Genomic DNA, 24,044 nt, shown 5'->3' on the forward strand with positions numbered 1-24,044 from the left:
GAATATTTTCTTATAATAAATATTTTGTAATATTTTAAAATTAAATGTAAAACGTATAGGCAAAATATTTTATTATTTATCTTATAATAAATTTTTATTTGTCGTTCAAGTTTTCTTATAATAATTTTTTTATCATTTTACTAATAATTTTCTTATATATTTATTATAAAAAAAAATTCACAAAATAAATAAGTATAAAAAATTATTATTAATTTTTTTATTCATATCAAAACATATATTTTTTGTTTTTAATGCTTAATTTTTTATTTAGTTTCTATTCATATGATTTATTTAATTTATAATAAATATAAATAAAAGAGTAGTTAAAAATAAGGATAATATTGTAAACTTATACTATTAAAGGAATTTTTGGCCATTATAAAAATAACAGGGGAGAAAATAATATATGTTGATTACAGTAGAAGAGAAATTGACAATCTCTCTTTCTTTTATAGGACACTTCTATTTCTTTTCACAAAAAGAAAATAATTATAGCAATAATAAATAAATAAATAATTTTTTTTTTCATGAATAATCACTTGTTTGTACTTTGTTCAGAACTTTTGAATTACGAGACCTTCACCGGCCAGTATGCAGTAACAATAGAGCCACCTGTCGATACAAAATCAAACACAGCTCGGAAGTTGCTGCCATCTCCAATGGCCTTCACATTGATAAACAGAACGACTCGTCATCGCGTCTTTGCTAAAAACCGTTTTTTCTTTTCTACAAAACCTTATAATTCCCAAATTCTGAAACTTTCATTTTCCAATGAAAAAACCAATTACAGGATGCAAATTTCCCTTGCAAATCTTCTCCAAAGGTACGGTTTTCCTCCCTCTCAGCTCCACAGTTTCATTTCAAAGAATCAGTTTTTATTGAATTCAAACAATTTGAATGACCTTGACAAGTCTTTGAGCATTCTCTTGTCATTTAAGATTACTCAGAAGTCCCTTGTTTCATTGATCAATGACTGTCCCGGGGTTTTAGATGTTCAATTCTTGAAGAAATGGGAAGTGGGTGTTCTAAAATTTGGGGATTTGGGTTTGTCTCCATTAGTGGTTAGGAACTTTTTGGAGCTTTCAAGAAGATTTGAGATAGACCCAGATGGGGTTTTTCATACTATGAAGGTTTTGAAGGGTTTGGGGTTTAGTGAGGGTACTTTAAATAGGGTTTTAGAGGAGTTTCCTAGGGTGATTTTGATGAATGAAGGTGAAGTTTGTAGGAAAATTGAATTCTTTGAGGGAATTGGAATTTCTGGGGAAGGGATTGAACGAATTTTTAGTTTTTTTCCTGCGGTTATAGGATTTGATGTTGAAGATAGGTTAAAACCGTTGCTTGACGAGTTTTGTCATTGGGGTTTTGGTGAAGATATGATTAGGAAAGAGATTGTTAGAGAGCCAAGGGTACTAAGCATGGAGTTAGGGGAGTTTTCTCGGTGTCTAGAGCTGTTAAGGTCTTTGAAATGCAGGGAGCCAATAAAGTGGAAAATTTTTGGGGAGGGAGCATTTAGAGCTGGATTTGAAGTGAAATTGAGAGTTGATTGCTTATGCAAACACGGGTTGATTCGTAGAGAAGCTTTTAAGGTTCTATGGAAAGAGCCGAGAGTGATGACATATAGGATAGAAGACATTGAGAAGAAGATTGAGTTCTTAGTGCACAGAATGAAATTCAATGTTCATTGCTTGGTGGAGGTGCCAGAGTTTTTGGGAGTGAATTTTGACAAACATATTGTTCCTCGATACAATGTGATTGGGTATTTGAGAGGAAAAGGTGGGCTTGGTTCTGAGGTCGGGTTGAAGGATCTGATAAAACCCAGTAGACTCAGATTCTATAATCTATATGTAAAGCCTTATCCCGAGTGTGAAAAATTGTATGGGAGATTTTCAGGAGGTGAAGTTAAGAGCCGACATCCGGTGGGACTGTGGAAGCTTTTTAAACCACCAAGTTACCCAGAGTCAAAAGAAGATGTAAGAAACATGAAGGCTTTCATGGAAACACTGGTTTGATGTAGAGGGGCTTACTTCTGATTATCATTCATTCTTCATTGTCCAAGTTGGAAATTCGAATGGTAGTTTTCCTCTGTTGACATGATGGGGCAACATGTCCATGACATGACAACAGTTCTTCAGGTGCCTGTTAAAGAAATGGCCTTGAATGTGGAAAGTACGTTCTGAAGTCAATGGAATTGATTTTGGAAATTACTTTTCACATTGCTTTGAGAATGGACCGTGAATGGCCTTGGAAACTACAAATTAAATGCCTATTTTCTCCAAATCTAATTATATTGGGGTGAAAGAAGATCAGGTGGTGTTTTCATTCTGGTTAAACACAAAGCCATTATGTGGTTGAGCTGTTAAGGCACTATATGAACCAAGCGAGCTGATTGATGGAACCAATTGGTTCTGACTTATAAGTTTCAAGTGCTCTGGTCTCCTTGCATAAACTGACAAGTTGAAGAAACTGGTTCTGGATTCTCACTGACTAATTTTGCATCACCAACAAGATATTGAGGGTTCGAGACACTAATCCAATAACTTAGTAGATCTCAGCAACCTGAAGAGGTTATAATTTTTTTCTGCCGGATTTAATTTATAATTATATATTAACGTTAACTCATAGGATATGACTTTTCGAACCTGTTCTATACTGCTTTCAAGTCTCGCAAAGCGGCTTGAGTTGTAAATTTGATGACCAATATTCTTATGGCTATTCCTACTTGTTATTTGCATACATTTGATGTCTTTGTTTGTTTATTTTACATCTGCAATAATGTAAAACCACTTGACATGGTTATGCTGGGCATCAGTGCATCTACCCCAAAGGAATGAAAACGCTACAAAAAACTTTGGGAGAATATGTGATCATGGGTAGAACCCAAAAAAAAAAAAGATGAAGTCGGAATATGTTGATGTTATCATTATATCATTATGTAGTGATTATATAATGTTAATTTTAAGAGGGCTACATTTTCTAAAACCAGGACATCATGCTAAAGCCATATTGCTTATGCATTCACTGTGCATTTTTTTACGTCATTTTTGGTAGCATTGGAATCTTGGTCGCTGAAGCTACCAAAGGCATAAGCATCTACAGCTTCACAGTCAAAGTTTCAAGTTCAAAAGGATCCCGGAAATTGCTTGCAGCAGCGGCTGGTGAAGGCGAGATGGACGTGGGTGATAATTTATTTTTCTTTTTAACAATATTTAAAATATGTAATAGTTTAAAGTAAAACAAATATTAATAAGTTTGAACTTCATTTTAGTATCTTTCAACATTTTTTTGATAAAAAAAGAAAATAAAAAACCCAAACTTTCCATTTTCACAGCCAACACAACAATTTCTGAATCTGTTTGGCAGCTGAGAAACCGAATGAAAAAAAAAAAACGTAAACGAAAAGACCAGCTACAAAAAATCGCAACTTTTGATACAATCCTTCGGAGTTCGCAGCAACCAAACATTCCCACATACACAAGAAGAAAGATCCATCTTAGTGGCGGCACCTAAAAATCTCGAAGCTTCGTTCAGGAAACTTTGGCACCATAGAAGCTTTGCCTCAACAGGGTGGTCAACAAACTCTTGAAAAACTGCTCTGCAAGCAATGGGTTGAAGAGAAACGCGTCAGTTCTGAATGCAGGACTCTGCTGACGAGACCTCAATGAAAGAGTAGAGTGAAATGGGTGCTTAAGGAAAGAGCTCAAAGGGGTGTTTTGGACGTTTTCGTAAGGTGGTTGAGCATGAGCCGGTTGGCTAGTGAAAGGATTAGAGAAAGTGAAAATGTTTGTGGGTTTTTTGGAAAAAAATTGAGGCAAGGTGCTCGAAAAAGAGAAGCCTGTGCATTTTTGTTTGTGTTTGTGAAAATGAGAATGAAGATGGTGGGGTTTTGAGTTTTGATTGAGAGGTTTTGTAGTAATTGTTTGGAACTAAGGGAGTGTTTTTTGCTTTGCTTGTAGAGGACGGTAGGGTACTGCCTTGAGTCAAACACGCACAGGTGGGTGAATGTTTTACAATCTTGAGTACTATGAATCTGTTGTGATCAAAACCCCTCTGCCATTTTATTTCTTTTCTTTTCTTTTTACTGCACAAAAAACAAGCATTTTATCTCTTGCCATTTCCTAAATATTACCCAATATTTTAAAAATTATTACACTCATGCCACACATGTTCATTTAAATGTAATTTTATTTTACCAAAAACTCATTGGATATACTTACCTTGTATGAACTTGTTCTTAGCCGCTCTCAAGTCTCAAGAGTGTTAGCTTCAGTTTTCAATTTGGTGCCATATATATTTAGGGCTGTCCCCGCTTGTTGATCCCGTATGTGTTTGTCTCAAATATCATTATATGAAGTTGTTATATCCATAATTTTGTGTAACTTGGCGCTGTTTCATACACCTGGTATGACTGTCTTGAATTCTCATAATCCTCCTAGTAGCTTTTCACAATATTAATTCAGTTGATGCAAACTTTTTATCAATGGACAGTAATTAATTTGTATTTTGGACTTTTTTTTAAGTCAAGCTTTTGGGTTTATTCTCTTCTCAAGATAAGGGTATCCTTAAATCAAGTGTTTTCTTATGGTTAATTATTCCATTAAAAAAAAATATTAAGGGGGCCCGCGTGTTGGTGACAATTTTTTCAAGGCTCAAGTCAGTTCATTTTGTTTAATTTCTAAAAAAAAAAAAATCTAGAGTGGTGGACATATTTTTTGTACTCATTATATATATTCTCTTCAAATGTGGGAGGCTTTTGACCTTTATTTAAACAACTTGAAACATAAGGTGGAGAAATTATCATAACATGTGACATTGTCACTGTGGCATGTATCCACAAAGCCTATGCATGAAGACACCTATAAATATATGTCGAGACTTGTTCATATCAGGTCTTATTTGGACATTTGTCTTGATTTTGGGCCCTTTAAGCTTAATTTTGGCACTTATATTGGTTTCTCACAAAAAATATTGACTTTGCAACATTTTGCAATAAGCAGATTTTATAAAGTTTTTGACCGTAAGCACTTACTATATTTTCTAAGTAAGTGGCCCTAGTAGAGAATAGACCTAAGGCATTTTTAAAAAGATTTACTTTCGACTCATTTGTAAAAATTTGTCTGTAGGCACTTTACGTAAAATATGTGCCTTTTGGCATATTCTGTAGAATGTATGGTAGTTTATAAATTTATTTCATAGAATATGTTTTTGTCTCGTGGAGCATTACATAAAATGTTTATCGGCCCTAAGAGTTCTTTTATAAAACATATATTTACCCATAGGCACATTACTTTCTACATACCTAAATCATTCTTATAGAGTTACACCTTTAGGCATTTTGTCTATTCTTGCCTTTAAACAATTTATTTATAACTTTCTTAGTACCTAGGTCATTGTTGGAAAAGAATGAACCTAGGTCATTTGTGTAAGACATTTTGTCAATATTTTTTCCTTAGGTAATTTACTTAGTATATTTTTTAACTTTTTAAATACCTAGGTACTTAGTATACTTTTTAAGTACTTGGGTAATTCTTGTAAATAATGGGCTTAGGTTGTTTTTGTAGAATCACGTATTTGGACATTTTGTCAATATTCACCTTTTGGGCATTTTACTTAAAAAATACTTCTTAAGTACCTAGGTCATTTTTGTAGAAACTAAACCTAGGCAATTTTTGTGGAATCACACCATCTGATGTTTTGTTGATATTCACACTTTCGATATTTTACTTAGAAAATAAATAATGTTTTAAGTACGTAGGTTATTCTTTATAAATAATGGACTCAATACATTTTTGGTGAAAAATTTTTAGGACGGAGTTATTGGAACCTACCAAATTCCCCCTTACACCCATTTAAAAAAATAAATTCATTATTAAAAATTTTAAATTTTAAGTTCTCAAAATTACCCTTCACTAATAACTTTCTCTCTCTACTTTACAATTGCATATTCTCTATCTACTCTCACATTCTGCAAACTAAACACTAAATTTAATTATCTTTTGAATTATTATTTTTATTTGTCTTAGTGTATCATGATCTATATTTCATAATTTCTATATATAAATTTTTTTCTTAACATTAATTAACTTTTATATTTGGTAAAAATTAATTTCTTTATATTCATCAATTTTCATGACTAATGAAAATTTGTTGATGTTCATTTTTAATTGGTGAATTTTGAACCTCTTAGATAGTGATACCAATTATTTACAGTTAAAAGAATATATCTAAATAAATTAATAAAATTTGTAAAATTAAGTAGAGAAAGAAAAAAAATGATTAATTAAGTAAATTTTTAAAATTATTTAGTTAATAAAATTTTTAATTAAAAAAAGGGTATAAAAAAAAAATTTGCGAGTTGAAATAATTCCATTCATGAGCTTTTGGACATTTCGTGATTCGGTCTAATAAATTCTATTCACAAATGGCTTCAAATAACATATACGCATTGGAACTCATACAACTGCCATGATTTTGATCAATAGTTCCATAAACTACAAAAGCAAACGCGGTACCTATTTTGTCCACGGCGATTCAAACGAGATAAAAGTTTCAGATGGTGGTGCAGAAGGAAACATTTGAAATGCCTGATGCATCTTAAAATTTTACAAATTCAACTGCTTTCAAATACAACAGAACCATATATCGATTTCTGATCCCATCACGTGCTTAACATTTCACACAACCTGCATTTACTCATGATAAGGAGCCACCACAGGCTAAGAGCAGGTGGAGTCCATTTCCAATCTTCATGTTCTGCCATCTAACCACTAGCATGGCAAAATGATACATTGGCTAAAAGTTGTGACACGAGCGGGCGGCAGAGACATACGACTCTTGAAGAAAGAAAAGCATGAAAAGTATTTTTAAGAGGTCCTAAATGTAAATGGTGGCTATAGATGGTTAAAGGCTAATACTAGGAGAATTTTTGTGCCACACAGAATGGGATGGATATACATTTGTATATCTAAAAGAGGGCAGTGTATTATTGTCGAATTTGCCATTTCTAGAACTTAGTTATACATAGGTGTTGTGTTTAGAACTAGATTTCAGTTTTGGGTTCCTGTAGTTGTCTCTTCACTAGTGCAGTGTATACACCACCTTTGCTAAGGAGCTCTTCATGAGTGCCACTTTCAACAATTTCACCATCAGAAACAACAGCTACGGTGTCTGCACTTTGGACAGTTGATAGTCGATGGGCTATAACGAGAACAGTCCTTCCCTTCATAAGAGAATCCATGGCGTCCTATGTATGGTTCAATGAATGAGAAATTATACAAGTGCAATAAAAATGACTAGTTTCTTCAGAAAAGGTGAAGTTTAGTTGAGTTTTCAAGAACCAGAAAACAAAGGGTAGTGTGTGAAATTACCTGCACCAGGTACTCGCTTTCAGCATCCAGGGCACTTGTGGCTTCATCCAGGAGGAGAATTCTTGGGTTCATCATCAGGGCTCTGGCAATTGCTACTCTCTGCTTTTGTCCTCCAGAAAGCCTAACCCCACGTTCTCCAACAAAAGTTTGATATTTTTCTGGGAAGTTTGAAATGAAATCGTGTGCGTTGGCCATTTTCTGCAATTCCAGTCATAAAAAATAATTATGTCCCATGTTTGAGGTGAGAAGATGTCTGATTGGGTAGAGGTGTTAAATTTTACCGCTGCATATTCGATGTCAGCACTGCTTGCTTTGCCATCACATCCATACGCTATGTTCTCCTCTATGGAACAATTGAATAGAACTGGCTCTTGGCTCACTATACTGATCTGTATATTAAAGGAAGTAATTCACTGTTTTTTGAAGCTACATGGACATTAAATGCAGCCAATCATGAAGGAATAATAACATTTGGCTTGTACAACAAAACCATAAATATGAAATGTGTAAATCTCTAGCCTGCTGTGAATGCAACATAGATCAGGTTTACCTTTCTGTGCAGATGTTCATGAGATATTTCTACCAAAGGAACCCCATTCAACAGGATTTTTCCCTTAATTGGATCATAAAACCTTTCTATCAAGTTCGCTATTGTGCTCTGCAGCAAAGAAACGTATGAGGAATCGTAAGTACTTTGACTCACTCTTCTAACTCTGGTTCTACTCAAGTGGTTTCTCATATAAAATGGAAAATATTTGAACCTAGTCAATATAGAAATATCTTCATAAGAAGAAACATTACTTTTCCCCCACCGCTAGGACCAACAAGAGCAATTTTTGAGCCAGACAGCAGTTTCAGTGTTATGCCCTGAAATTAACAGAACGTATCATATATTTTCATTAGAAAATAAGTGATGGGCATTGTGGTTGGCATAACTTTTGAGAATTATTTGAGCATGACCATTACCTTCAGCACCATATGGTTGGGACGGGATGGATATGCAAACCAGACATCATCTAACTCCACTTCCCCATCTTGATCACTAACATTAAAAGAAAACAATTAGCAAAGTTAGATACACCCCAATATTCATGTACTTCCATAATTTCCCTCGCAGAAAATAAAAAGTAATGACTATCCAGAAATGGACACTATCCGCATAAGGAGTACAAGAATTTAAGTATCCACGAGGAATGAGAAAGTTGGAATTATGGGTGGCATTTTCTCTCTCAAGGAGAATGCTTAAGACCTGTTTTTAACTGCTGTGCTTCAACTTAATTTTGAAAGCACAGATGATAAAGTGTTAAACACCCACTTTTAATCGATAGCTAATGTTTATAACCCACTTACTTATACTTGACAGCTGACTGACTAATCCATGATGCAGTAGCTGAGGATTAAAAGTACCACACCCTAATCCCAAACAGGCACTTAGTCACGTAAACTAAACTCCCAACTTTTGATATGACTGCTTTATTGTTTAGCCAGTTAAGTCTTCAAAAAATAAGGGTATAAACAGTTTTGGAAGACAATGGATAGTGGTTGGCGATCAGAAAACGCTAACATAGTCCTTGAACCAGGTAAGTTGAGCACTTCCAAGGTTGGACATCAAGCATCTGTCTCATACTAAATTGTTGATGAGCATTTAAGTTGCTTGCACCCCATAACAACACTAATAGATACAGAATCAGAGGAAGGAAGGAGGGTTCAATAAACTAACCCTAGTGGACACTGATTTCCTGACTTCGGCATGGAAGAGACACGATCTAAAAGCTGAAAAACCCGTCTGCTGGCTCCTGCAGCTTTCATTGCAACTGTGTATAACGATGACAGTCCAGATACAGAGGACCCAACTGCAAGTGAAAATATTCCATTAGGATCCATGGAATTTTTTTATTATTATTAAATTTTTTCGGCTATACTACATTAATGCATTTAAACTTCATGAACTAGAATTTTAAGACACCGGATACTGATGATATCAAAGTTTATGAAAACAATATATCGAACCCATTACACATCAAATTATACCACTATGCTTGCACTAAACTTAGACAAGTTACCTGTAAGACTATAAAGAATGAAGGATGTAAGAGCTCCCGGGGTCATGGAACCTGTGATTGTTAAATTAGCCCCATATATCACTACAACGATCACTGATAGGGTCGATGCTGCATTCAAACCTCCAAAGAAAAGTCCAACCACTTTCTGCAGGAAAAAAGAGCTGAGATAAGAAGCTGCAGCAGAGAGAGAGAGAGAGATCAAACAAAAGAAACTCACAGCTTGTTGAAGTCCAAGCTTCAATGTTTCATCAACTTTCTCAGAGTAGCGTGATATCTCATTCTTTTCCTGAGCAAAAGATCTCACAGTGCGTATAGCGCCAAAAGATTCCTAAGAAAAAATACCATACTGTGATTCTTGTTTTTCAAGCAACCTGCCGTAATACTAATACAGTATGATATGTGGAAGTGTTCTCACTTTTAGTTATAGATATTTTGAACATTGAATTTATAAGCAACATGGTATAAGATTTAAAGAAAAAGATTTCCAGGAATTTAAATGTTCAGATACATTATTGCACATTTAATAGCTGTTCTAAGCTTTCTTAGATAATCATTTGCAAAAATATCATTAACTCTAAATTCACATAACTACTCTTTTTTGGGCATCTACCACCCAAGCAGCAAATATTCCTTTATGCATTAGAAGGGATCACTAAGTTATCATTTAGCAGTTCGTCTGAACGACTTTTCAACCTTCTTTGAAGAAATTTCAGAATTCAAAATAAGCACATGACAAGACCCTCCTTTGAAAAAACCCTAGTTAAGGATGTTAGAAATTGAGTTCATGGGATTATCCAAATTTAGTTCACAGGATTATCTAAGTGCAAAGACGTACCTCAGCAATTGAAGCAGCTGTTGCAGCTGCAGCTTGAGTCTTGTGAGAAAGTTCACGAAGGAAACGACCAAATTTACGTACAGCAACGGAAATGGCCGGCACAACAACCAGAGCCAGCACTAAGAATAATTGATTAAAGAAAAATACATATCAGAATGATCACCCTGGACTCTTGATGAAATACATAAAGCTGATACACACTAATCCATTATTATTTCAAAATACATTTGCTTACAAGTTAACTTCCATGATGTTGCAAACATGAAGCCAAGGCCAATAAAAGCAGTTGATAGGTTTCTAAGTGCCTCTGAGAGATTGGTGGTTGCAGCATTTTTTATAATCTGTGTATCTTCAGATAGCCTGCTTAGAAGCTCCCCTGTTCGTGTAACATCATAGAAAGCTATTTCCTGCAAAACTCATTAACCAAGTAAACATTAATTATTAATTCATGAAATCCAAAGATTAATTCATAAAATCCAAAGAATAATAAATGACTTTTACCTGGTTAATAAGGTGACTAAACAAATTCTTTCTCAATCGAGCAACAACCCTTTCACTTGCAGAAGAAAATAACCATGCTCGTAGTGCGGTACAAACTGAACTGAAGAGGAAAAAAATCCCAAAAGATAAATAAATGCCCATGAGATGCTCATCAAAGAGAACAGGACCAATGTAATTCATTTATACGTTTTTGTTAGCAACTTTGGAACAAATACATCTGACTGTTCCAAGTCAGTTATATTGTTAAATAGGATATGCCATATTAACTAATTCATTGTTTGCCATGAGCTCTCTAGTACTACACAAGTGTTTCTGTTTCAACAATGACACAGAGAAGAAGACATGACAATTCTCAAAAATCAATAAACAAAAGCATGGTAATGCATGTGTATGTTTCTACACATTTAATCAAATATGAATTTTAAGATCTAATGGCATGCCACTACTCGTAAAAGAACAGCAAAACGTTAACCAATTATCAAGCTTGCAAGTGTGTAAGAGTTGTATAACAAATTTGAATGTCATTCTCAAAAAGTTGTACATAATTTTGAAAAATAAGCATTGTCCGATAATCTTCCATAAATACAAGTGTGGAGCACAACTGACATGAGTGTCGTTTTTTCAAACAAATTTTCAATATGAGAAATGTAGTAAAATCATAGCCAACTAGGAAACAACTAAATGAAATAATCTTTTCTTTGAAAATCAAGCAAAACTTCGAATTTATCTAGAAAGTATCATACCCGACTATAACAATCAGAAAGATACTGAGGATGGTGCTCCTGACTGCAGCTAAAGCTTCAGCCTTCTGTTCAGGCGTTTCAGTATCTCCTGACACAATGTCTATTATTTTCCCACCAAATTTTGGCTGTATGATTGATCCAAAATTTAGTAAACACGAACCAGCACACATTCAAGAACCTGGTAGATCATTCTAATTCAACTTGAGAGAGAGAGAAGAGAGAGAGCATCGGGACAAGGAAAGAATACATACAATCAATATACTTGACACAGATGCAATCAAGAGAGCAACTGTAGCAATTATCAGTTTCCCTGCATCAGGCTTTGCCTGTAAGGAGATACGATGTCAACAACTTGAACAGTTTCAATTACATCAAAGAAACTACCATGATTCACTGACTTACAAGTGCCAGTACTCTACCAAACCCCACGTTCGCAGCCTGAAAATTTCAAAAACTAGCTATCACCTCAAAATAAGTCCACTTATCCCATATCAATATGAACATAATACAACACAACAACATTTTACCGGAACTGCATCCCCATGCTCAAGGTCGGTCACGTTACCATTTTCTGATGCATCATTTCTCTTCCTCCTCCCCTGTGCATGGAAACGTAATTCAAATACAATCCCTTAAGATAAACACAAACACACTCGTGCAACAACACAAGATTTTCCTGCTGTGATAACAAAAATTTACACAAACAGTAGAAAATGAAAGCGACCCATCAAACAAAAAGCATACAATTCCAACGAAATAAATAAATCATCAGAATGCAACATAGAATGAATGAAATTAAAGGAGGCGAATTGGGAAGACGCTTACACCGTGATCTAACAAAGGGGCTCTTTCACCGCCACCGCCACCACCGCCGCCACCAAAGCCATGCATCCCTGAAAACTTGCCCATCAAAAGCTTATTTCACTTGTGAATCCTCCTACCAAAGTAAAAACACTAAACTATACAAGTTCACGGCTCAAATGAGTACTTATTGGAAGATGTAATGTTTTTGTACAATGTTTAGTTTCAATAAGTTCCAAGAGAACGTGTGCGTGTGTGTGTGTGTGTGTGTGTGTGTGAGTGAAGAAACTACTGGTGAAGGTCTGAAGGAGATATTTGTCATATTGTATTATCAATGAGACTCCGAAGTCTGCAGGGGGGGCCTGATCCAGTGCGCTGCACGTCTCCTTGGAGGTGAGCTTCCATTGGGTAGATCTCTGTTGGGCCCACCTCCATCCAATGAAAAAATGCCACGACTGCAGTCCATACTGTAAGGCTCTAGATCTGTTTCGGGCTTTTGCCAAACCTGAAAATTGCTTTCGTCACACCATACGTTATCGTATAATTATAATATTATAATTGGCCTCTCTACAGAGTGCGGACCATTGGATTTTAACAAGATGTGTTCTTTTGGCCTTTTGGGGGAAAATGTGTATCCGTATTAATTTTATATATATAGCACGCCACCCTTTGTCCAGACTTCGATATTAGTAATTAGATTATAGGATAATGTATTTTTACAAAAATATATTTGAGACAAATTTTGTTAAGAAATTATTTTTTTAATTGGGAGGGAAAACTATGGTGCAACCATCAGTTGGATATCAATGAATCCATTCATCTAAGTGAATTTAATAACCGGATGTAATGGTGATACGGTACCACTATTGCACCGTAGTTGAGCCCGCGAAGAGATTGCTTAATAGTCAACACTTTTGTTAAGGGTTGTGTGGCGTGTCATTCCTGTTTATTTTTTCTTGTAAAATATTTACTAATACAATAACAAACAAATTTATTAATTAAAAAGTTTTTATTGTTTTTCCAATTTGACGTGGACTTTGCAGTGCGCTCCAGCTTCACTACGGTCCACGGTCGGGGCCCGCAGTTCTTGGTCTAGGCTCTGTTTGACTTTAATCAGAAGCGATAGGCGGCAATTACATCATCAACTTGTTCGATCCAGATGGGCCAGTTGGGCCATCGATGGGCCGAGTCTTCCAAGATTGGTGCCACTGCCATTAAGACCCCTATACAATCCTTACCGAAAAACCCCTTGTCTCACTTTTTGTTGCAAACTGCAATTGGTGTTTCAATCTCCGTAAACTAAGATTGATTTTCTCTTTTCACAACTAGTTGGGTAGATAATTAGAGTTTAGGACTCTAATTTGATGAAGGATAAATTTGTAATTAAAGAAATAATGAAAATGAGGGGTTTTAACACGTGTTGGTTTAAAACAGGCCTCTATTTCGTTATAGGCCTAATCCATAAATTTAAATAGGCTTTTACCATTGGGCTTTCCATTTTCAGATCCATTTCCATTTTTCTTGGAACTTGGGAAGAAATTTGTGTTGACTAAAATATCACCACCTAAAAATAATCATAACACGATTGATTAATAATTCCTTAAGATGAGTTTATAAACACCTCTTCTTCTAATTCATCAAATTTGCAGTGGTTGTAAAGTTATATTTTCTTGGATTATTTTTATTGGACTTTCATTTTGAGCTTTTAAATTAGAATCAATTATGAATCTATTCGTTGGGCTTCCATATCTCTTTGTGCATAGTATTATAATATTTAAATAAATATATAAACCTATAATTTAAAAAGTCATTTGCGTCGTGAATACATCCCACCATTTAAGAGAGAGAGAGACTTATCACATCATTTGAAGCATTGGAGACCAATACTGAATATATCTATTTCAAACTTTCTACTCTTTAAGGCCCTCAACATTATTGGCTCCTACTAATATTCAAAGAAATATATTATCTTTATTCTAAGAAAACGAGCCAAATGTGTATGCATATACCGATTAAATTTTTATGCCCAAAGAGACGGGAGTTCTGATATGCTACTTGAAAATATACTCCCCCACTAGTCTGTATTCAAATATAATTATTATGTACCACTTTTAAATTTTGAGTAATCCTAGACTAGCTACTCTTCTCATACACCACCATATACCGTTTATTCTAAACTTCATCTGAAACACGTTTTCTTTGCATTTTTTTTTTTCTCTCATTGACTATATGTTGAAGACAATGAATTCATTCCATAAATATGTCACATGTATAGTATATAATTTGTGGGTCAATTTGGTATCGGTTGGTGAGATACCATCAAGCAAAGACAATAACCATTTATTATTATAAGAAAGCATTGTTTGCCTAACTTTTTCACGAAGATTCAAGAGTCCAAGGAACTCTTTGAAATTTATTTGGTTTATTAGGTTTACACTTTGAATCTCCCCTCTAATGATCTGAGTCTGCCAACGTGTTAAATGCATAATTAATTGTAATGATGGAGCAAAAATGAAACAATATGAAATAAACGGGATTAATTTGGTTCATTAAATTATCAATTCTCTAGTGTTTGTACAAATGTCTTCTATTTATTCTCTTCTATCGACTTTTTCCTTTTTGATTTGAAAAAAAGCAACCCTTTGGCTGAAATATGGGTCTGTTAAAGAAAAACAATCATAATACAATTAATCATCAGCGTGATTTGCATTTCTTATTATCTAACATGCATATGTGGTATATAGGGATGGCAAAAATCCCCACGGGGACGGGTACCCTCGGGGATTTTCCCCATTCGGGGAGGGTATGGGGATAATTTTATACCCAATTTTTTATTCGGGGAGGGGACGGGGAAAATTTTTTACCCAATTTTTTATTCGGGGAGGGGACGGGGATGAGGTGGAATCCCCATCCCCTACCCATTTCCCCATTTTAATTTTTAATTTTATTTTTATTTTTAAAATTACTAATAAATAAATAACAAAATTATAAATATTGTTAAAAATAATAAATATCAAAATATTTATATTATTAAATGCTAATAGGTATCCTACATTAGCTCGAATTGCTAGAGATATTTTGGCAATTCCAATTACAACAGTTGCTTCTGAATCAGCTTTTAGCACCGGTGGTAGAGTTGTGAGCCCACACCGTAACAAACTTCATCCAAGCACATTGGAGGCCTTAATGTGCTGTCAAAGTTGGTTACGAGCTTACAATAACAATATGAGTTTATTTTACATTGTGATTATATTATACAGTTATTAATATTTGCACTTATAAGTTACTTTACTTATATTATTTTCATTGTTTTATAATTATTTTAATAATTTATATTTTGAATGTGACTTTGTAATGGATCAATATTAATGTAAGATATATTTTGAACTTTATTTTTATCTGAATTTTTTATTTTAATATGATTAATTTAAAATCGAAAATAAAAATAATGTATTAGACTATTAGTTATTCGGGGACCGGGGACCCTCGGGGATCCCCTGTTATTATTCGGGGAGGGGATGGGGATTCTCTCAAGTAATTCTGACGGGGACGGGGAGGGGACGGGGACATATGCAAAATATCGGGGATGGGTATGGGGAGATTGGTCCCCTCCCCTCCCCTCCCCATTGCCATCCCTAGTGGTATAGAGCTGATACTTGTCCACGATACTCTTGAGTCAGTCTGTAGTTTTTTTTCTTCTTTAGTGGGATTCACTGTAACTTTCCCGGGAAAAAAAATTAAAGAGCTCTGAGAGACAAGTATATATCTTTGTAGATTGCTCCCTTATTACTTGAGATAGAAGAAAATGTCAACAAAACTCCCACCAAAATTAGCCGGTACAAGATGTAACATGGACGGTTAGTTTATTTTCTTATAAGTTTGTGAATAAGTTGAATTCTTGTCTCAAGGTTGTCCAGAGAAACACAACACGGATTCAGTGTAAGAAGAACACTTTGGTTGTTGAAATTTTTTAATTATGTCATAAACTTTTAAACCCTAAACATGAGAGCGTAGGTCAGTAGTTTAATTAACCTGTGTTTTTCTAAACGATGTTAATTAAGTGTTAGTGTTATATTCGAGAGAAAAGAGCCAAGTAAACACAGACAAATAGGTGATGAATAATTATTATTTTTCTTTTTCGAGAATTTGACTCGTTTGAAGATTCTTGCGATATTTACAAAACAATTCTCTCGAATTTCGATTAACTGCATGGAAGATATCAGCTACTTTGATTAACTATCTTACTTTGTTGTAAAAATACGAAACATTTTGGTCTCCTCCGAGGAATCCATCCATATAGATTTCACCAATCACCACATGCTTATATTTTTTATGGCTACATATATTAATGAAACATGAAAATTTATCTTGGTACGAACCATGCTTTTGAGTTTTTAAAGTTAAGATTAAAACCCAAACTTAGTGCCGACCACGAACCAACTTCCTTGATTAAGGGCAAATTATCCTTGATTAACCTAACTATATATAGCATTGGCCACATACTTGAAGAAAATATTTAGAATGTTTATGAGAGACCAATCAATTACTTTGAAAAAAGAAAAAGAAAAAGAGTAGAATTATTTAACTCCACATGAGCCCATATCATTCCATCCACCATATTGTCTTTACACAAATCCTATGACATATATCATATAAAGTGTCACAAAAACTTTACAGATTATGAAAATTGTTCAAAATTTGTGTTTGGTAATGTGATTAGTATCATATCTAAAAGTGCAAAGACTCTCCATGCTTGTTAAAGTACTGTTTATGACCACACTAATTAAATATCCATCCTCTAATAATGATTCACTTATTATTATAGTTATTATTTTGGCAGCTATATATACATATATTTTAACTTTTGAGAAAGTTGGAACAATAATTGTACCGATATGAAATATAATAAAAATGGGTTTCAGTTTCACCAATTATGCATATCAAAACCCTATTTTGAAATGGATGAGCCTATACCATGTGGCAGAAATATATAAGCCATTACAAATATTCATGTACTTAATTAATTAATTAATTAATACTCTTCTCGAAATGATAAAAATCCATGCAGGAAAAGGTCACGACATTATGCTTCTACATGACCCAATTTTAATTAAATCCTCTCAATTTGCATTCTTAATCGACTTCAGTTTGTTATCCTACATAAAGTTTAGGAAAATGTACCGTAATGGATCATGCAAGCATCTGTAAAGATAATTATTAATCTTTCTAGCTAATAGATTTTTTTTAAGGGACGCAAGAATAAACCTTCAATTGATTAGAAATTTATATATGCATATATGTTAAAATATACTAAAATTTGTTTCCCACTTTATATATATATATATATATATACACACACATATCCCACTTGAGCACAATGTTTTTATGCTTTGTAGTCAAAGTTTTTACTTTGTCAATGAGATAACAATATTTGAAGCCTTGATCCTAAATGTAAGTATATTATATTAATTACTTGAAACAAAGTAATCATTCTCTTTGAAGTGCTCAATTAATTAATAATTAATAATTGAAATAAAATAATTTTTTGAGTCAATAAGTGTACGCGTTTCAGCAAATATGATTAGATGAGCATGGTGCAAAGGGTAAGGTTATTTGCACTCTAAAAATTACTCTCAACATTCTATTATTATGTACACTCATCTATTGATTTAAAAAAAGATAAATTATACTTTATACACTCTTTAAAATACTAAAAAAGTCCTGACTTAATCCTTATTAATTAAATTAATTATCTTTATTTCTCCACACACTAAAAAAATCTATCCACACTCAAGAAATTATAAATACTATGCCTGTTCATCAAAATAAATTGTGAAATATTTTAAAGTAAATGACCGCTGCCTGTCATCAAAAGAATTCAAACGCCACATAAGACCACAATCCTCGGCTATAAAGAACTAGAAAATCAGAAAACATTAAGAATCAGAAAACATTAAGAATGAGAGACAAATCATTTTTAATCGCAACCAAACATACAGACCATGTAAATCTAAAATTAAAACTTCAGTCCCCATGTAATAGACAAAATTTGTACACAAGTAAAAATATTTGAAATTGAGATTTCATACCTCAAGATAATTATTATAATTAACAATCTTTAGCAACCACATGCAGGTTTATAAAACTGTTTATAACCCAAAAAAGACCGGAAAATTAGAAAAGATTTTGAGAATAAGAGACTAAACATTTCAATGGCAACGAAACTTACACCCATTGGAAATCTAAAACTGAAGTACTCGAATGAATGTGCCTCTTCATTCTAAAATTTCATTAAATTAAAGATTATTTGTATTGTAAACTAGAAAATCAAAAGGATCACACATACCTCCTTAAAGTTAAAATCTTTATATATAGAGTTTTTACTGTAAATATTTGTTTAAGGTATTTGAAAGAAAAAAATGGTAAAAAAATTAAACATTAATTTTAGTACCCTAAATTAGTATTCAGGGTGTTAATATTATATATGCTCATAATAAAGTGTCCTTAATAATAATTTAAATCATGGGTATTTTTGTAAAAACAATATTTATAAAAATATGGGTGCATATAACCCCACGCCAGTGCATATAAACTTCATAGTAATTTTTAGAGTGCATATAACCCCGGTGCAAAACTAGCTCATATTGTGTTTTTAATTCGCAGTCAAATTCAAATTCATAAAAAGCTTAAAATCTTGTCGCCGACGGTTGTCCTGAAGAACAGCACGAACAATATCGTTTGCTATGTTGTTGTTTCTTTTTAATATTTAATTAAGATAGGCGGAGAGGAGGGAATGTAAGACGAGGCTGATTCAAGAGTATTGGACAGAAGAGAAGGGACGGAGACGGAGCTTCTTGCCTATGTTGTTGTTTCTTTTTAATATTTAATTAAGTAAATAGACAAAGTAAGAGGAGCGTTTTTTTCCCCTCTCTAATGATCAAGATTAATTCCAACTTTAGAAATAAATTAATTACTCATTTAATTCCCAGAAATTAAATGACATTCAACTGCATTAATCGTGGAAACCATGAGATGTCGTCTAACTTAAAAGTTGTCTTCCCAAACAGTATACACCTTAATTTATAAAATTCACAAGTCAAGCTTGCTCTTCTACGGATTTAAACTTTCTGAAACTTTTAAAAATCTTGTGTCATATGTACGCGTATAGTTGTAAATTATTAAAATTGAATTACTTTCGAATACTTATATAATAACCACCAATCACAAACTTTTTTTTTTTCCTTTCCTCATGTAGAGCTTAGATCAACGAACAATTGCATTCGGCTGTTAGATTGATCCACGACTTGTATGTAATATTAGTATGGTGTAGTTTTAGAAATAAAAAAAATATTAAAAAGGTAAGTTGGACCAACTCTAAATTAGCTTTTTTTCAGTCCCAATGATCTCCTTGAGATTCAAACATGTATATATTTCCAATTAAAAAAAAAAAAAAACCTGGTCGAAGACACTCAATCAAGCCAGCCCTAGGGGTCCAAAAGAAAACGGAATATATATTTTATTATATTTTAATTATCTGAGTTGAGCAACTTGGATTGTTAATGACTTTGTTTAGTGTTTGTGTTTGATATTATTCATATTCCCGGTTTTAATTAAAGAAGGGCTATTATATTTGTGCAAGTTGATGTGGGTCAACTTGCGCCAGGTCTTTTTATGTTATTTGTGGAATTGACCAAATTTGATTATTAATATGCGGTTCAAATATTGTGAAAAATCTCTGTGTTCTTGGTTTTTGGGGAGGGTAAGAGATTGGTTATTTACTAGATGTAGATGGATGTCAAGCTAGTAAGAGGTAGATGTATAAGTTTTAAAAAAAAAAAGTAATAATAATAAAAACAAAAATTGCGAGCTTAACTTAAATTTCCACTATATTGAAACATATATAGTAGATTAATCATTTACAAATTATAATTCTTTTCACATGTACTATTTTTAAAATGTTAGAGAAATAATTAACTTTCAATTTTTTTTAAAAAACTAGCTCCTAATGGGAAAAAGAAGGTGGCATCGCAACACCCACTGGGAACTTTGTTTGGTATTGTTTCCAGACATGCATTTTTTGTATTTCAGAAATTAAAAAAAAAAAAATTATTTTGTGACATTATTTTTTCAATAGTGTTTGCTTTTTCATTTTTTAAAAATCAATCTTTTTTTTTCTATGTGCCCTAAACAAAAGTGTAAAACAACTAAAGAAGATTTTACAGTTTTCATTTCTTGAACGGATCCCACAGTTTACAAATTAACTTAAGATTATAATTGTTTTTTTTTTATTTTCTTGGCATTGTGGCTGCAGGATCTATATATACACAGACACAATCCATTAATACTCATTCATTATGTTACAAATTTTTTGTTCTTCCTATCTTTTAATTGTGTTGTCTTTATATTTTTAGACAAACAGTATTTCAAAAATAAACTATCAAATGTATTTTTGAATTCACTAAAAACTAACTATATTTGTAATACAAAAAAACAAAAAACAAAAGGATTTTGCTATGTTATATTGAATGTACCATACACAACCCACAAGAACCACATAAATTATGGGGGTAGCAAAATCCTTTTGTTTTGGGAGCCCCTATGTTACATTGAATGTACCATACACAACCCACAAGAACCACATAAATTAAAACCCTATTTTTGAAAACAAGTAGTAGACACTTTTCCACTATCTTTCTTTAACGCGGTTTGAACTTTTTCTCTCTCATCTCAAATTTCTTCTATATAAATGCTCTTCTCACACTCTTCTTCGGTAGCAGCTGCCTCTCATTTCTCCCTCACAATATCATAAATACCCCTCAGAAAATCACTTATTTGTCTTTAAAAATCATCTTTTTAAATCTTAAGCAAACATGACTGCTGATCAGTATTTTCTTCCCTTTGTTTTTTCAACAGCTGGTTCCTTACCATTTATCTTTGTCTCAATTTTCTGTTTCTTCTTGGCACCCGGTGGCTTGGCTTGGGCTCTTTACAAAAGCCGGTTCAGTACCCAAACCCGAACGGCCATTCCCGGTCCCTCCGGTCTCCCCATTCTTGGCATGGTTCTAGCTTTCACCGGCTCTCTGACTCATAGAGTCCTTGCCAAGCTGGCTGTGTCTTTCCGGGCCAAGCCATTGATGGCTTTCTCCGTTGGGTTCACTCGTTTCGTCATATCAAGCCACCCCGATACAGCCAAAGAGATTCTTAACAGCTCAGCTTTCGCTGATCGCCCCGTTAAGGAATCGGCTTATGAACTTTTGTTTCATAGGGCAATTGGGTTTGCTCCCTTTGGCGAGTACTGGAGGAACCTGAGGAGAATCTCAGGTACGCATTTGTTTAGTCCCAAGAGAATGAGTGTTCTTGGGAAATTTCGCGAGACTGTTGGGCTAAAAATGGTGAAAGAAATTAGGGTTTTGATGGAGAAAAACGGAGCCGTTGAAGTGAGAAAAGTGTTGCATTTTGGGTCACTGAACAGTGTGATGATGAGTGTGTTTGGAAGGAGTTATGAGTTTGGTGAAAAGTGCAATTATCATGATGATGATGGGAGTCATGAACTTGAGGGTTTGGTGAGGGAAGGGTATGTGTTGCTTGGGACCTTTAACTGGAGTGACCATTTTCCTGTTTTGAGTTGGTTTGATTTACAAGGTGTGAGAAAAAGATGTAGAAAATTGGTGGGTAAAGTCAACAGCTTTGTTAGCAAGATCATTGAGGAGCATAAGGTGAAAAGGATTAACAAGAATATTAATGGAGGTTGCTGTGATGTTGACGAGGGTGATTTTGTTGATGTGTTGCTTGGACTGGACGGAGAAAACAGGCTCACTGACTCTGATATGATTGCTGTTCTGTGGGTATGTTTTATCAAATTTACGGGGGCTTTATTTTTATTCTTCACTAAAACTAAAGTATTTCTGTTGATGTTATGCAGATGCTTTTTGTTCTCATTTTGGGTTTTCAAAGAAGTTGGGAATCTGAATATTTCTTCCTTTCCTCTTGACAGACAAACACTGACTTTTATTCTACTTTCTTGTCTTATTCCTTGCTTTTAGTATGGATCGATCAGAAACAAATCCAGATCTCAATCAACATATCTAATTATCTTATTAACTAATCAATTCCCTAGGTGTATGAGTCTTAATGACTTTTGTTTCTTCTTTTTTTTTTCTTTTATTACAGGAAATGATCTTTCGAGGTACTGATACGGTGGCAATTCTTCTTGAGTGGATTCTTGCAAGAATGGTTCTGCACCCAGATATCCAGGCTAAGGCTCAAATCGAAATCGATAACACGGTCGGCACCGCCCGACTCGTATCCGATGCCGATCTCCCCAACCTCCCCTACCTCCATGCCATTGTGAAAGAAACCCTAAGAATGCATCCACCAGGTCCACTTCTCTCATGGGCTAGGCTTGCCATTCATGACACACAAGTAGGCCAACACTTAGTCCCGGCCGGCACCACTGCCATGGTGAACATGTGGTCTATAACACATGATGAAGAGGTCTGGCCCGAGGCCAATGAATTCAAACCGGAGAGGTTTTTGTATGAAGATTTGAACATTATGGGGTCTAATCTTAGGTTGGCTCCTTTTGGCTCAGGCAGAAGAGTGTGTCCAGGCAAGGCCTTGGGGTTAGCTACAGTTGAGCTTTGGCTTGCTCAGTTGCTTCAAAGTTTCAAATGGGTGCCGTCCGATGCCGGCGGTGTTGATTTATCTGAGTGTTTGAAGCTTTCTTTGGAGATGAAGAACTCCTTGGTGTGCAAAGCTGTTCCGAGGTTTTTTCTTGAGTGATGAAGAACTTAGGTTTTGCCAACTATTAAAACTAAATAGTAAAGTTTGTGTCTTTTAAGAATAAGCTTTTTAGAAGATGTGTTTGGGTTGCAAGAAATTAACGAAAAAGATCAAGAAAAAAAAATGTGCATACGAACATTTACTTCAATATGTACTCAACATGAAGCATTACAAAGTCATAGTTTGTTATTTTGTACGAATTAATTATTTGCTTGGGTGTGGATTCAGTTTGAAGAAGGTTTATGATAATGGAGAGTTATATGGTTTCCATACATTTTTGTTCCCACTTGTTATACATTTCTTGCGATGATTAAATTTCTGTAATTTGCTGCAATATCGGAAAACTCTTCCTCTATTGTACTAGCTTTCTAGTATGTATATATAGGCATGCTTTTTTCATGTGATATAGTCATGTTTATTGTCATTCATGTTACAATCAGAAAGCACGTTAAGCAAAAGCAGATAGTACATGCAAGAGGCCTGAGGGTGGCTGCTTTTGCCATTTCCAACCATCAGTATGACATGCAATTAGCAAATTTGCTTTCTGCATTTATGATTCATACTTAGCTTGTTATTCCAAGCGTTAATTGCGTGAAACATTTACATTTAAAGTAACCTATTGGCTGCATGTTAAATTACTCTCATTTCTCACACATACGAATCGCAGTTTTAAGTTTCTTTGTGCATTGTGAAGGAAGGTTCTCTTCCCATTATATGTCTTGTTTGATCCACTTATTTGGTCTTTCATCATTGGAGAGTATTCATGGATTCAGTACTGAGCTGCACATTTTATAATATGTGATTGGTAATTATTAGAGAAGAAATAATATGTAATTAAATCTTAAGTATTATAAATCCACGCATAGCAAAAGACTGTAAAAAGTTTAATATAACTCAGCTCAGTAGTAAATTCAAATTCTATTAAAAAGCTATCACAGTAGCTCAAGATATATAT

At 34.1% G+C, this 24,044-nt stretch overlaps 3 protein-coding genes across 3 annotated transcripts; 2 read left to right on the plus strand and 1 right to left on the minus strand.

Annotated features, from left to right (window-relative positions):
* The first annotated feature begins 577 nt into the window (after positions 1–577).
* LOC18046660 (transcription termination factor MTERF15, mitochondrial) lies at positions 578–2,788 on the plus strand. The gene has a single exon (XM_006440727.2). The coding sequence runs from the start codon at positions 660–662 to the stop codon at positions 2,007–2,009; it is 1,350 nt and encodes a 449-aa protein (XP_006440790.1). The 5' UTR covers positions 578–659; the 3' UTR covers positions 2,010–2,788.
* A 3,596-nt stretch (positions 2,789–6,384) lies between these two features.
* Positions 6,385–12,582, minus strand: LOC18046661 (ABC transporter B family member 25). Its single transcript, XM_006440729.2, has 17 exons — positions 12,332–12,582; positions 12,034–12,105; positions 11,909–11,944; positions 11,758–11,832; positions 11,507–11,631; positions 10,764–10,863; positions 10,498–10,669; positions 10,263–10,381; positions 9,645–9,755; positions 9,428–9,572; positions 9,085–9,217; positions 8,331–8,406; positions 8,166–8,231; positions 7,915–8,022; positions 7,646–7,753; positions 7,365–7,562; positions 6,385–7,240 (listed from the first exon to the last, which is right to left on the minus strand). The coding sequence occupies exons 1-17, from the start codon at positions 12,413–12,415 to the stop codon at positions 7,037–7,039; spliced, it is 1,932 nt and encodes a 643-aa protein (XP_006440792.1). The 5' UTR covers positions 12,416–12,582; the 3' UTR covers positions 6,385–7,036.
* An 8,436-nt stretch (positions 12,583–21,018) lies between these two features.
* Positions 21,019–23,369, plus strand: LOC18046662 (cytochrome P450 78A5). Its single transcript, XM_024188764.1, has 2 exons — positions 21,019–22,152; positions 22,478–23,369. The coding sequence occupies exons 1-2, from the start codon at positions 21,178–21,180 to the stop codon at positions 23,087–23,089; spliced, it is 1,587 nt and encodes a 528-aa protein (XP_024044532.1). The 5' UTR covers positions 21,019–21,177; the 3' UTR covers positions 23,090–23,369.
* Positions 23,370–24,044: the final 675 nt, after the last annotated feature.

The sequence above is a fragment of the Citrus clementina genome, unplaced genomic scaffold, assembly GCF_000493195.1.
Source record: "Citrus clementina cultivar Clemenules unplaced genomic scaffold, Citrus_clementina_v1.0 scaffold_3, whole genome shotgun sequence".
Lineage (NCBI taxonomy): Eukaryota > Viridiplantae > Streptophyta > Magnoliopsida > Sapindales > Rutaceae > Citrus > Citrus x clementina.

Coding starts and splice junctions, on each gene's coding strand:
- LOC18046660 (XM_006440727.2), top strand. CDS start 660: ATGGCCTTCACATTGATAAACAGAACGACTCGTCATCGCGTCTTTGCT.
- LOC18046662 (XM_024188764.1), top strand. CDS start 21,178: ATGACTGCTGATCAGTATTTTCTTCCCTTTGTTTTTTCAACAGCTGGT. Junction 22,153..22,477: donor ATATGATTGCTGTTCTGTGG/GTATGTTTTATC, acceptor CTTTTATTACAG/GAAATGATCTTTCGAGGTAC.
- LOC18046661 (XM_006440729.2), bottom strand. CDS start 12,415: ATGGGCAAGTTTTCAGGGATGCATGGCTTTGGTGGCGGCGGTGGTGGC. Junction 11,632..11,757: donor CTGTGTCAAGTATATTGATT/GTATGTATTCTT, acceptor TCAATCATACAG/CCAAAATTTGGTGGGAAAAT. Junction 9,218..9,427: donor CATTCTTTATAGTCTTACAG/GTAACTTGTCTA, acceptor TTTCACTTGCAG/TTGGGTCCTCTGTATCTGGA.